The sequence below is a fragment of the Cicer arietinum genome, chromosome 5, assembly GCF_000331145.2.
Source record: "Cicer arietinum cultivar CDC Frontier isolate Library 1 chromosome 5, Cicar.CDCFrontier_v2.0, whole genome shotgun sequence".
Lineage (NCBI taxonomy): Eukaryota > Viridiplantae > Streptophyta > Magnoliopsida > Fabales > Fabaceae > Cicer > Cicer arietinum.
Window position 1 is genome coordinate 68,111,246 of NC_021164.2, and position 13,367 is coordinate 68,124,612.

Here is a 13,367-nt window from a genome sequence, read left to right on the forward strand (position 1 = left end):
TAATAATAAGCTCTTATTTTTAGACATTTTCGATTACTCTTTATCTAATCAATACTTTATTTTCTTTATATTTCTCACTTTTTATTATATCACTAGTATATTGCATTTATCATGTAACTCAATCTTTTTGTTGTTCTCTTTCAAGATGTGTCTTGGGTGCTTGTGTGTCTGCACGTCATTTTCCTTCAATAATAAACCCATTGATTTAGCTCATCATTCATCGCTCAAACAAAATTCATTATTTCTTTCGTTTTTATAATGTTAAATCTCTTCGTTGTCTATAAAGTTTAGTTCAATTGACAATATTTGTATTATTATGTTGAATATTTTGTGGTGATCCAAATTCGAATTCAATATATTTACCTTACATGTATGTGAATTTGTTGGCGCTATTTGATACCTAAAATTAACAGCTCACTTTAGAATATAAAATAAGTAATATCAACCATTAGTAAATAGATAAATGATGTATATTATATACATAACCTTTAAGGATGTAAAAGACATGGTCCGTCCCGCAAACTCAACCTAACCCATAAGCAATAGGTTAGGTATGACCTAGTTCAACAAAAAAAAAAAACAAGTACAAAAAAAAAAAATAAGGACATAGACAAAGTAAAAAAATGATCAGATTCGGGTTATCCTCTGGGTTACCTGTTTTGTCCCAAAATATATTAAGGATAAAAGTTTTTATTTTATTTTATCTTATTATTGATTGCACTTCACTAACTTAACTTATAATTTGAAAAAAATTAATTCTTCCTACATTTTTTCTCCTCCATGCATCATTTTCTTCATGATTATTATAAGACAATGTTATTTTGATACTAGTATTGCTTAAAAAGTGAGACGATTAGGTGGTGAAAGATCTATGGGTAGTATGTTACTTGTTACGATTAAATGATTTCTATTTTGTATAATAATTTTATAAGTTACTACTTTTTAATAAATTGACAAGTGGCAACGTAGGTGGTTTGCAATTAGTTATTTTATTTTATTTTATTTTTTCTAAAAAATATTTATAGAATTACTAGTTGGCGACTCGTTTTAGTACCAATTTAGTATTGTCTTATTTTGTCTCGTCTTTATTGAACGTGCCACTAATCGAGATTGATCGGGTTAAGGGACAAGTTAGGGCTTAAAAATTGGTTTGACCAAAATTAGAACCATGTAAGAGACACACCAAACACAACATAACTCGTCTTTTATACACCCCTATTAACCATAATAAATCATAAACAATTGTGATTTTATAACATTTGTTGTTATCACTTTATATAAGTCAAATAAAAAAAATCCAAACGAATTTTAAATAAAATTTTATATTCTTATAGAAAAAACACTACCGTATTTTTTGTCATATGCAAGTTTAGTAGTTTGAGCTTTTTGTTCTATTAAAATATTTAGTTAGTTGTAATTTGGGTTCCTCTATTATTATCAATTTACAGAATTGACTATTCTATTTTAAAAGTTGACAGTTTTAGTCCCTCCTTTAGATTTTTAAACTAAAAAAATAACAATTTGACAAATTTTTAGTGATATGACATGTAATTCTAAGATATATAATCATTTATATGTATTAATTATTGATATGTCATTAGTTAAATTAAAAATATGAACAAAATTTGAAGTTGAAAATAAAGTTTTTACAGCGTTTTATTCCAATTTCATGAGTATTAATTATTCTAGGGCGTCGTATCATATGTCACGTTATTTAAAGCATCACATGGCATCATATTTTAGTTAAAAAATCAGAGAAAAACTGAAACGGTCCATTTTTAAAATATGAAGACCAATTTTATAAATTAATAAAAATAAAAATAAAAAACTAAAACTGCAATTAAACTTAAAATATTTAAAGAGGGTCCTTGCGTGAGACACCAAATCTATTTTTGGTTAAATTTTAAATTTAGAAACGAACTAGTATCTCAATCTTTCCAAAACCTTATAAATGATATATATAGTATATTAAAATTTAATATTATAGAATAACAATGATTAATTATATTTAAAATATATGAAATAGTAAAAATAAAATAGATCAAATGAAATTAACTAATAAGAACTGTTAGAAAAAAATGTATATTATATTAATAAAAAATAAATAAGTATTGAAATGTATGCATATTATCGCTACAATTCAGTTTTAAAAAATAATTTGAAATGTGATCCATGTATTTTTTTCACAAAATAACATAAATAAAGAATCCATTTTGTGAAGTTTTTGTTTTTTTTTTTAATTAATTTATAGTTTATTTTTTTGACAAATTTAAATATGAATACCGCTTCAAGTTTTTTATATTACTATTACTATTATTATTTTAACACTTCTTCTCTCTTATAATTAGTGTAATTTTAGTAATAAAAAATTATTTTAAAATAAATGTTATTACAAATTTTAAATATAATCTTTCTTTTAAAATATCCTTTAACTATTACAATCTACACGACTTTCTAAAGTATTTATTATTATATGTTATATTAATAATAATTAAAATAAACAAATAATTAAAATAAATAATTTATTAAAAGAATATTTTTATTTCTTTAAATTATTAATTTTTAATTATATATATAAAAACTTTAAATAACACTAAGACGAAGACAATAGTAATTTAAACTCATGATCTTGTATAAACTTGTCAAATCTGGTCGCTGTTAACCATTTCAATGATCATTTTACAAAAGGACCCTACTAATCTTATCTATAAATAGTGAGTGAAGACAACTCCAAGAATATGGAGCAGTGGAGTTCTATCTCTTTCTAATTTTTTTCTTTCGTTATATCCTTTTTTCTATTTCTTCATCACATCATTAATAATATTTATTTATTTTTTCTTGTCTTCTTTCGTTGTACCTCAATTACTTAATAGAGTCATTTTTCTTAATATATTGTTTGGATGGCAAAAAATAAAAAAAAAAATAAAAAAAAATGAAAACATTTTAAAGGATACAATATGTTATAGTTTTAATCTAAATGTTAATTAATTTTATTGTTGACGTTATAACAATTATCGATTATTTTGATATCTTTCAGAAACTATTATGATAGCAAGTTGTATCTTTCAACGGCTATTTTGATGATTCGATAATTAATTTAAATTTTTATTAAAAAAAACAAAATAATTAACTTTATATATTTTCATAGATCAAAATGACAATTTATTAATATAAAAATAAAGCAGAGTTATGTATGAAGTGAAAAAAAGTGCAAAACAATTTATTTAAAAAAAAAGTGAAAAACAATTTAACCAAAGAAAACAATCGCTAGTAAAAAAAGTAAAATGGAGATACCGTATAAAAAAAGAGTGCGATAAAAAAAAAATCAAATGTAAGTAATTTAGGAACACTTAACAAATTAGAGCCATTTCACGTTTTCTTACCAAATCGGAGTGAAAAGTTCTTTTAGATGCGAAACCTAATGAACATTTTACTTTTTCAATGACCTTAAATCAAATGAAGGAAGTCCACAAATAGTATTGGACCGAATTAAAGAATGTGTAAAAGCTTTTCATGTGTGGTGAGAAAGCCCTATTATCATGTTATATTATTGAATTGAGTGTTTTCCGAACACACTTAGTCCCAACACTCAACACTATTTAATTTGACACGTGGATAATATATAAGCTGAGTGTCCAAATTTATAAATTTTTATATTTTATATGATTTTTAATCAAAATAAATCATTTTTACAAAATTAATTTATAAGACGAAAGATAAAGATGTTTATCATTATAAAAAATTCCATTTGAGACTTGTATATATATATATATATATATAATATATATAGATTACAATAATTGTTCAATAATTTGGTGAAGAGTGCAATAATTGTTATAGAGTGCAATAATTGTTCAATAAAATTATTAATAAGAGTGGTTCTAACCATTTTACAATTATGAGTGTTCAAGCAAGTCAATATTACAAGCAAATCTAATATCATGTCTCTAAACTCTTAAGTAGAAAGATGGCCAAGTTATATGGTCCAATACTCTATTTAGTCTATCGGGTATATTATATACACATACATAAATGTACAAGCTATATCACTTGCACTAGAATAACAATTTAAACTCAAGTGAATTAATTGTAGCCTTAGAGTTAGATTTCCCTATCGGGAATTTGGCATACCAAAAAGTGAAATAAAATCCAAGGTAGCAGCATCCTCGGTGAACAAAAAACCTCCCTAATTTCTCACAATTCTTGCTCTTCAACTTCTGTTCTTGCAATAAAACTAGGAAATGCCATCGAAATATCCCTACAAAACATGGAAGAGCCATACTTCAAAATTAATTCAGTCTTCAAATTTAACAAATTAAGATTTTCTACGGTCATATAATCAATATGTTAACGACTATTGAATTGGACAGTTTAAATTTCAACGTAGATTTTAAAATTTTTTTAAAAATTAAAATTTTAGTCATCCGATCTCAATCCAACAGTTAATAATATATTGAATATGAAGAATAACGACTCCACCAAATCCAAATCTAAACCTACGAAATGATCCACTTATGTTTTTTGGAAATTCCAATTAATTAGGGAAAATCAGGAGAGGTTGCACTTACTTTAGATATGGAAGAGTCATGTTCTTTATCAAAGATGGATGCTGAGTGACAAATGCTTTCCACTCATCTTGATCGATCTTTCCATCATCTTTTGTATCAGCATCTTTAAAAGTCTTGAGGAAGAAGATACAATACAACTTATATTAAGAAACACTAATTTTTCAATAAGCTTTAAAATGTAATAATCGTAAATAACTAGGTAAAATATTATGAACCTTATCCACAATTGATTCTATCATGTCATCTGAAAGCACAAGATCTGATTCATTTAGAAGTGCCAATACCATTTCCTTTAACTGCAGATAAACCAATGATTATAAGCAGTGGAATTACTGATTACTAATTAAAGGGTATAATAAGACACACACACACATATATATGTATCTATGACTTATGGATAAGCTAATAAAATTTTGTGACAATGAGAAATAAAAAAAAAGTTACCTCTTCTCTTTCAATGTACCCTGTTTGTCTCAGATCATACAACCTAAAAGCAACTGCAAAAATCATTACTCCCAATTCAATAAATAATAAGTAGAGCATACAATTCTTGCTTACTATAGGACATTCCAAAACTCAGGGAAAGGAAAAAAAAAACATTAACATGAAATCTATGTGTTAAATTGAGAATGAATCTTACATGCAATTTTGTCTTCTAAAGGTGCATTTGGATGAAAAACACCAAGCGATCGAACAAACTCACCAAACTCAATAACCCCGTTGCGCTTGACATCAAATAAGTCAAAAATCTATAAAAGGAGAAACAATTAGACTGAGATAATAAGGCGCTAGATATGTCTAAAGAAATTATGTGCCAACGTGTAACAGAATGATACATCTATGAAGATTTCACTGAAATTAAACATCAACAAAAAATTTGGTATCACAAATTATACGCTAAGAAACACTAACATAAACATGCGGCATTGACATTGACACATAGATCCCAATAAAAAATAAAAGTGATTTAATACAACTATATGTACTGAATCGTGTAAGTATCAAATGTTGACACACTCGAATACAAAACAAAATTTTAAATAGAAGTGTCAGTGTTGCATAGATTATAATTATGTAAAGTACGAAGGCTGAAGAATATAGAACAAGTTTAAACATTAGATCATGGATCAGTTTATACAAACCCTGTCTGCAAACAGATTCCTCTTGTTTCTATTCCTGAAGAGTGCTAGCTGAAATTCTTCCTGGATTAAAAAATGCATCAAAAGTAAATTTTACAAAAGAAATTAGGCACCTAAAATGAGGACATTTTATCTAAACTGAAAAACATTTTAAACAAACTTGAACTCACCTTATGAATAAGACCATCTTCAATAATTGAATTGCTTAACTTCATGTAGAGTTCATATAACGCCTCTACTTCACTCACAGTAACTATAAACAAAGAAAGAAAAAAACTTGTATTACATAGATTTGAAGCTTTAGTAATTCATTTAATTAATAAATCCAGTGATCAGGTGGAACAGAATCACAAGAATTTACCACTTAATGATGATGGATACTCACAAGGTGTCTCAGAAGCAAGAACAGTGGGATCCTCATAACCTGGAATTTTGGATTTCTTTGAAGTTGAAAAATAGCAACCCATTCAATTGAACCACAAAATTTCTCTACAAACAATATAATATATTCATTCCAGTGGGGCAAAAGCTGGAGTTGAATATATATAGAAAATAAATTGTAAAAAGTTTGAATCAAAATTATATATGGTGACAAATAAATATATCATAGAAAATTAACTTGTGATTGAGAATTGGCAAAAGGCACACATAAAGTATTGTCTCAAATTACAACCACACAATAGCCAATGTAAATATACAAATAAGTCACATATAAATAAAGCATGGTACCAGACTTCACCGTCATTCGGCTACGTTGTTATATAACTAATTTGGTTTATATGAATGTGTCAAAGCAAAATGTAGCTTTCAAATACACGTTTGCTAACATGTGACACACACCAAATCTTTTAGTTTGCATATAAAAGTCAAAGCAAATGAAGTAAGAAAGAAAAAAAATAGTTTCTCTTGGAGTGTATTTAATTTTGAAGAAAAAAACACGACACAAAACAACTTTGATGACTCAATCCATGTTCTCAAGAGTCAATAACTCTATATAATCCAAACAACTCGAGTTCGGATTTATTGCTCAAATTGTTACGAAATTCATTTTCCCAAATGGAAAGGGCGAATCAGAAATGGCCAAAAATTGATGTTTCTTTCTTTTATGAGTCTCCCTTTCTTTGTGACCCGACGAAACTAATTTCACACTATTCTCAAGTTAGGTACACTTTAATTCTTTATCAACTCTATATTCCTGTTAATATATTAAAGATAAAGTATAGGTACATAATAATTAGCGAAATATATTATTAGCAACAAAAACAGCATTTGATTTCATGTGTCTTATCATAAATCAACCCAAAAATTGTAGTTGGTTATGGGTCTCGTTGATTTCACGGAATACAGATTTAAAAACAACATAATCAAAAATCAGATCCAACATCAAACTGTCGTAGGAACGATTTAAGGTTGAAAGATTTGGATGGATTTGAATCAGGGTTAAACTAGTGGATATTATAGGTGTTAGTTGTGCGGATTAGATAGATTTTGAGATAAAAATCTCATGATTTGAAGAATAAAATATATGTAGTTCGGTTTGATTTGGATGACAATTAAAAATAAAATTCAATTCAAATTAATTTATTTTAAATTGGATTAATTTTCAGTTGATTTAAATTATAATTTATAAAATATTATTTTAATATTAATATTATAAAATTATATTAAAATAATACATTTGAAGAAAAATATTCTATATATATATATATATATATATATATAATATTAAAAATTAATATTACATTAATCAAATATATTTAAATTATATGAAATAGTAATAAAAATATATTAAATAAAATACATAAATGTTATTAAAAAATAATTAAAACTAAAATAATAATTTGATATAATATATATGAGGAAAATTTTAAAAATATATTTAAAACTCTCTAATATCTATATTGATGTAGCAAATTAAATAAGTTATTGTATCATTTGATCAAGTAGTTGCAATGTTACAATTTTTTTCAAGAGTTGTTTTCTTTCATTAATTTGTATGAATTTCTACATAAATAGAGATACTTTCGAAGTAAAAATGACAATGCAAAATTCATATTACATAAGTCAAAATTATGTCAAAAATACTTTTTAGTCGTTTCTTGTTTTCTCTAGTGCACGAGAGTAAATAAAAGAACTTTATTATGTAAATTATCATTAATCAATAAATTTGACGTGAATGTGCAATTCACTTTAAAAATTCTAAAGTATTATGAACGAATTCGCCGATTAACTTATTTACATTTAATATTATATAAATTGGTGTAAGATAATCGAACCTAAAACTTAGTGTCATACTTACACTTTGAAATTTATTTGTACAACTTTTATTATCATTAATTTCATCTTTTTTTTCTTCAAAATTTTCAACATACCCAACAAAAGAGTCAATAATATCTCATACTAATAAAAAAAAATATATTAAAATTTATAAATACAATTTAGTTTGATTTGTTTTTTAAAATAAATTTAAAATCCAATCCGAACAATTTTTACAAAATAAATCTAAACACGTTCAATTATATTTGATTTATGCAGTTTTCAATTTTTCAAATTTTTTGTTAGTTTGAACGTGGACACCCATAATATATACATAAATATAAAGTATAAAAGTGATGATATATTGACTTTAAAAATAATAATTTTTATCACACTTTTTTCTTTGAGAACGTATCACACTTACTCTCAAGAACCGAAGCGGAAGTTTTGACCGGTGGAGTATTATATACCTCTTTCAAGTGACAAGTTGTCACATGGATATAATCCTAAAAAAGGGTAAATAATCTTTTTTTTTTTTTCATCTTCAAATATGTGCGGTATTGTGATTGTATATCTAAATCTGTCAAAATTATAAATATGTTTTTATATATTTATTTTGTTAATAATTTTATATAATAAATTGATTAATAAAAAATATATTTACAGATTAAATTAACAAAAAATTACATTATCAACACGTCACAACCATCTATTTATGTGATTTTTAAAATAATTATAAAAAATATTACATGATCTTAATAATTTAATAATTATAATTAATTAATAATATAAATATCATACACACAAATTAAATCCTAAAAACAATTCACATGTTTAAAAATATAATAAATAAAAACACATAGCGAAGGTACATGCACAACCTATATAAACTAGCATGGATTACATACGTATACACTATATTTAATTTTCCATATACTATATATTAAAGCAACTTTCACCCAAAAAATATAGTAAAGCAAGGACGACAAAAATAAAAACAATTATTCACTCTTTACACATTAGTGCATTTCTGTGCCTATTTTGTTGAAGCTACGTAGCTAACGCCCAACAATGACAATAATTATAGGAGTAGGAGTAGGAATAGGTCAGGTCAGATTAGGTTTTGAAAGGCCTGAATCTAACCTACGATTTACTTTTTAGGCCTAAGTCTGATCTACGGTCTATCATAGACTTTTTTTTTTGTCTGGCCTGACCTTTTTAAAAGTCTAGTTTGGCCTGAAAGTCTATTTAAAAGCCTACTTAAAATAATTTTAAAAAAATATGAAACAAACATCCTTTAAAACCCTAAAAAATAATTTTTTGTATTAAATAATAGATTTTTCTTTTTTTTTGAAATAAACACACTCATTATTACCTCTTAAACAAATATGGAACGACGACTGACTGATTGACTAATTGAACGGTTACCGAATATAGAATGACTACCAAATATATAATCGCTACCGAATATGGAACAACTACTGAGTATGTCGGTCTGTCAGACCTAATAGATTTTTTTAATAGCTGAGTGTGACCTATTTAAATAAATAGGCTTTAAAAACAGCCTGAGCCTAACTTTTTTTTATTAAATAAGTCAGGCCAAGCCATAAGTAGGTCAGACTATATGCCCCTGACGGACGGCCTAGCCTGTTCTCATCCCAGTGTCACCGTCTTTTTTCGTAGTCCGTACATCTGAAGTAAAAAACAAATCGAATTATAAAATAAGGTCTATATTTGAATGTTTTGTTTTGATATCTGTTTTTCATTAAATTTTTTTATTACATTTTATATTAAAATTTATATTAAAATGTGTTATATTATTTTATTTTTAAAAAATTGTATCTCCGCTTTTAAACCATATAAAAAATAATTTTTGTTCTCATCGCAGAAGTGATCATTTATATAACCTTTTATTATTATTATTATTATTATTATTATTATTATTATTATTATTATTATTATTATTAACTTTATTCTATTTTATTAACCACTCATTCCAATTTTAAAAACAAATAATTTTATTTTATTTCGTAAACACTACTCTTCTATTTTTCTTACTTATCTAATAAATATTAATAATTAAATTAAATTAAATTAAATGCAAAAAAAATATTAGTTTTAGTTAATTTTTTTTTCTTCTAAATGTCCTCTAATTCTACTTCAGATAATTAAAATTGGTGGACATTTGTGTGAATATTATTAATCAAAATTTGATGTATATTTTCTTTTAATTTTTTTAATTTATTAAATTTGGAGAAAAAATACGAGGAATATGTTAACAACATAAGTTGCTAATTTATCTGCAAAGTAAGAGAAAATTAAAAATTATTAAAATAATATAATACGTTATTTATTTTGACACATCTACTCAACTGCATTAACTTTGATATATTTTTTTCTTTCTATTAAAATATTTTTTTAATTACTTTTTATTTATTAAATTAATTATTCATTTGTTATAATAAAATAATTATAGATATAAATTTCAAAATATGATATAATCAATATTTTTAAATAAAAATAGGATATAAAAGCAAGATATCGTCCATACTTTGATAGAATTCAAGCTTTTTTCCAAGTTTTTTTTTTTAAATTAAAAAGGCTAAGACGTGGTTGTTTAAGATTTTTTTAAGAAAATAAATGGAAAAACCAAAAAACATGGTGGGACTTGGAAAACTGACTGAACCATACGTTTTCTCATGTGTTAACGTTGGTGTTAATGTTTTTGATATATCGTATAAGGGTTGATTGTACCAAAATAAGTTTGGTTCTCGTTTCAAGCATATCAATTCACTGATTTGGTCCGATTTTAATTATTTTAATTTTAAACATCTTATTTTGAATTTGAACTTTATTTAAGAATTTAAAAAATATATATAAAATATTAAAATTTAAATTTTAAACTCTTTTAAAAGTTGTTATTTTTAATGTGAATTTTTTTTTTTTATATCAATCAAAATCAACTTTTCAAAACAATTTATTCAAAATCAATGACACTATCACAATTGACTAGGTCCACCATGGTGCAAATTTCCATCTAATTCCTAATCAATTGGATGATATGGATATTCGATAGAATGGAACACCACACGGTGAGCTACCTTTATTCAGCAGCAATATTAAAATAAATTTTCAACATTTATAAAGGACAAAACCAGACATATACTATAGACAAGATTTATAAACAAGATTTAAAATGAATGAACTATAAAGATCATATTATATATGAAAAAAGGTATGAGGATCATATATTGTATATTATAGTATACAAAAATATACAGTATAATAAAGTTTTTATACTTTTTCAGAATCTTCCAAAGCTTTAGCAAAAATAGGGGAAATTATAATATATATGATGGTCTACTATTAATTAATAATTATAAAATGTTTAAAATTCCAACATTTATAGTAATTTTTTAGAAGTATATGTTAATTGTTTTTATTTTATTTTTATGATCGAAATATTAATTTAAATGGTACTTATTAAAAATAAATAAATAAAAATATATCTTTTAGTATTAATTCACAATAAATTACTCAAAATAATCTAATTAAATATATATTTGATAGATAGTGTTTTTGTCAAAAAAAAATCACTTCAAACAGTTGCGATAACACAAAATTTATAAGCATATAACTTTTACAAAATCATATAGCTCAGTAATTCTATCAAACTCACAATTATACCAAAATTACTTTACACTTTCTTGCTTTCTTTTGAAAAAAAAAAGAAAAAGAGAAAAATAGGAGAGAACAGGAAGAAGAAAAAAGAGAAAAAGAAAGAAGGCAAAGTTTAGTGCATGAATACAAATAGAAAAGAGGGAATGTTAATAGAGAGATACTGACCTGTTCTCTTGAATGAGAATCATTAAGGAATAGTAATTTTGATTAAGGTTGAGAAATGGAAGAAGAAGAGTGTAAGTATTAAGTCCTTAGGGTAAGTAGTGTATAGTCTATCCTCTCTTTGCCAATTTGTGTCGCAAATTTATAATCAAACCAACCATGTGATAAGAATTGGTCAATCACAATCGGATTCCAAGGCGCAAAATTTGAGTTTAATTTTTTAAATGAAAAGGTTCAAATTTCAAAAAATGCAAAGAAACAAAAATTAAAAGTTTTTAAGAAAGACAGTCAAATTATTTTCAGCAAACAAATAATAAAATAAAAAATTTGATCTTTTGAGAAGAAAAAAAATCGAATTTAATAAAAATATCATCTATTTAATTGACTTTACGATAGAAATAAGATAATTTAAAGTTATTTAATTTAATTAATTTTTCGATAAACATAAGACATTACTATGATTTAAATATCTATTAGAATAATTCTACTTTATGATCATGCAGTCGATGCACACAAACTTAACATAATTTTTTTTTCTTCACATCAAAAGTAAAAAATACTACAAGAAGAAAGATAGACAAATAAAAAAATGTTGAATATAATAAGTGTAGGATGCACTGTATATATGCACTGTAGGATGCACTGTATATAATAAGTGTAGGATGCACTGTAAATGTTATTATTCTTTGTAACTTTTAGATGGATTTAAAGTATTGTAGAGTACTATATAAATTGAATTTGAAATATATTGTTATAATCTTATGATTAATAAATAGTGAAATATTTTTGTATATATAGATAAGATGTATCGAATCACCTTAATATCTGTGTTTTTTTTAGTTCTTTTTCCCTGTGTAGTGTTGGTGTGTGCTCATCAAAGATTCATGGGCATGTAAATAAATTCTTAGCATGTGCTATTTTCTACGACAAGTCCAAATCTAAGATATTCTGCAATTTTCTACGACGAATCCAAATCAAAGATATCCTTCTTTCCTTATATTTAGTGTGTAATTAATTTGCAGAGTATTTGAAAAGAAAAAAGAAAAAAAAAATATATATCCCGTGATGTTTGCTTCTCATATATATATATATATATATATATATATATATATATATATAAAGTGGTATGAATATTTTGTCAAAAAAGAAAAACTGGTATGAATATTATGTCTTTAGCATGATCCACGTGATTTCTTGTCTATGACGACAAGATTTACTAATCATTATTACATTACAATATATTATGTATTTATATATGACATATACAATTGAGTATATAAGCATAATAAAGAGTACAAGATTTTTCCTTTCTTTATCTTGAACATCATTTTCTCATTTTAATTTTTTTTATAGCTAAAAAATATGTGTTCTCACATGAGTAGCACAATTTTAGTATTATGTAACTATCTCGTTTAAATTTATCTCGTATTTTTATATATTTATTAATGATAAATTTTTGTCTTGTGTTTTTATATGTGACAATGTAAATATTTGTCCAATTAATTTTTAATATTTATCAGTTCTAAATATTTATCCTATATTTTTTTATTTATCAATATGA

At 24.6% G+C, this 13,367-nt stretch overlaps 1 protein-coding gene across 5 annotated transcripts; it reads right to left on the minus strand.

The window, feature by feature from the left end:
- Nucleotides 1–3,850: 3,850 nt before the first annotated feature.
- Nucleotides 3,851–12,040, minus strand: LOC101509195 (calcineurin B-like protein 4). 5 transcript variants are annotated; one of them, XM_073369146.1, is made up of 10 exons: nt 11,810–12,035; nt 9,339–9,655; nt 6,069–6,236; nt 5,878–5,960; nt 5,711–5,770; nt 5,209–5,317; nt 5,013–5,065; nt 4,784–4,864; nt 4,569–4,681; nt 3,851–4,258 (listed from the first exon to the last, which is right to left on the minus strand). In XM_073369146.1, the coding sequence occupies exons 3-10, from the start codon at nt 6,172–6,174 to the stop codon at nt 4,195–4,197; spliced, it is 669 nt and encodes a 222-aa protein (XP_073225247.1). In that variant the 5' UTR covers nt 6,175–6,236; nt 9,339–9,655; nt 11,810–12,035; the 3' UTR covers nt 3,851–4,194. The 5 variants fall into 5 exon arrangements, with proteins under 5 accessions (XP_073225247.1, XP_073225248.1, XP_012571987.1 ...); XM_073369147.1 differs by lacking the exon at nt 9,339–9,655 and having other exon boundaries at nt 6,093–6,196; nt 11,810–12,040; XM_012716533.3 differs by lacking the exon at nt 9,339–9,655 and having other exon boundaries at nt 6,093–6,236; nt 11,810–12,037.
- Nucleotides 12,041–13,367: the final 1,327 nt, after the last annotated feature.

Bases quoted from the DNA above. Each gene is read 5' to 3' on its own strand.
- LOC101509195 (XM_027334967.2), bottom strand. From the start codon at position 6,174: ATGGGTTGCTATTTTTCAACTTCAAAGAAATCCAAAATTCCAGGTTAT. The intron at 5,318-5,710 runs GTTTGTATAAAC...CTCCTTTTATAG, and splicing joins GGAATCTGTTTGCAGACAGG to ATTTTTGACTTATTTGATGT. The intron at 5,066-5,208 runs GTAAGATTCATT...TGATTTTTGCAG, and splicing joins TTTAGAAGACAAAATTGCAT to TTGCTTTTAGGTTGTATGAT.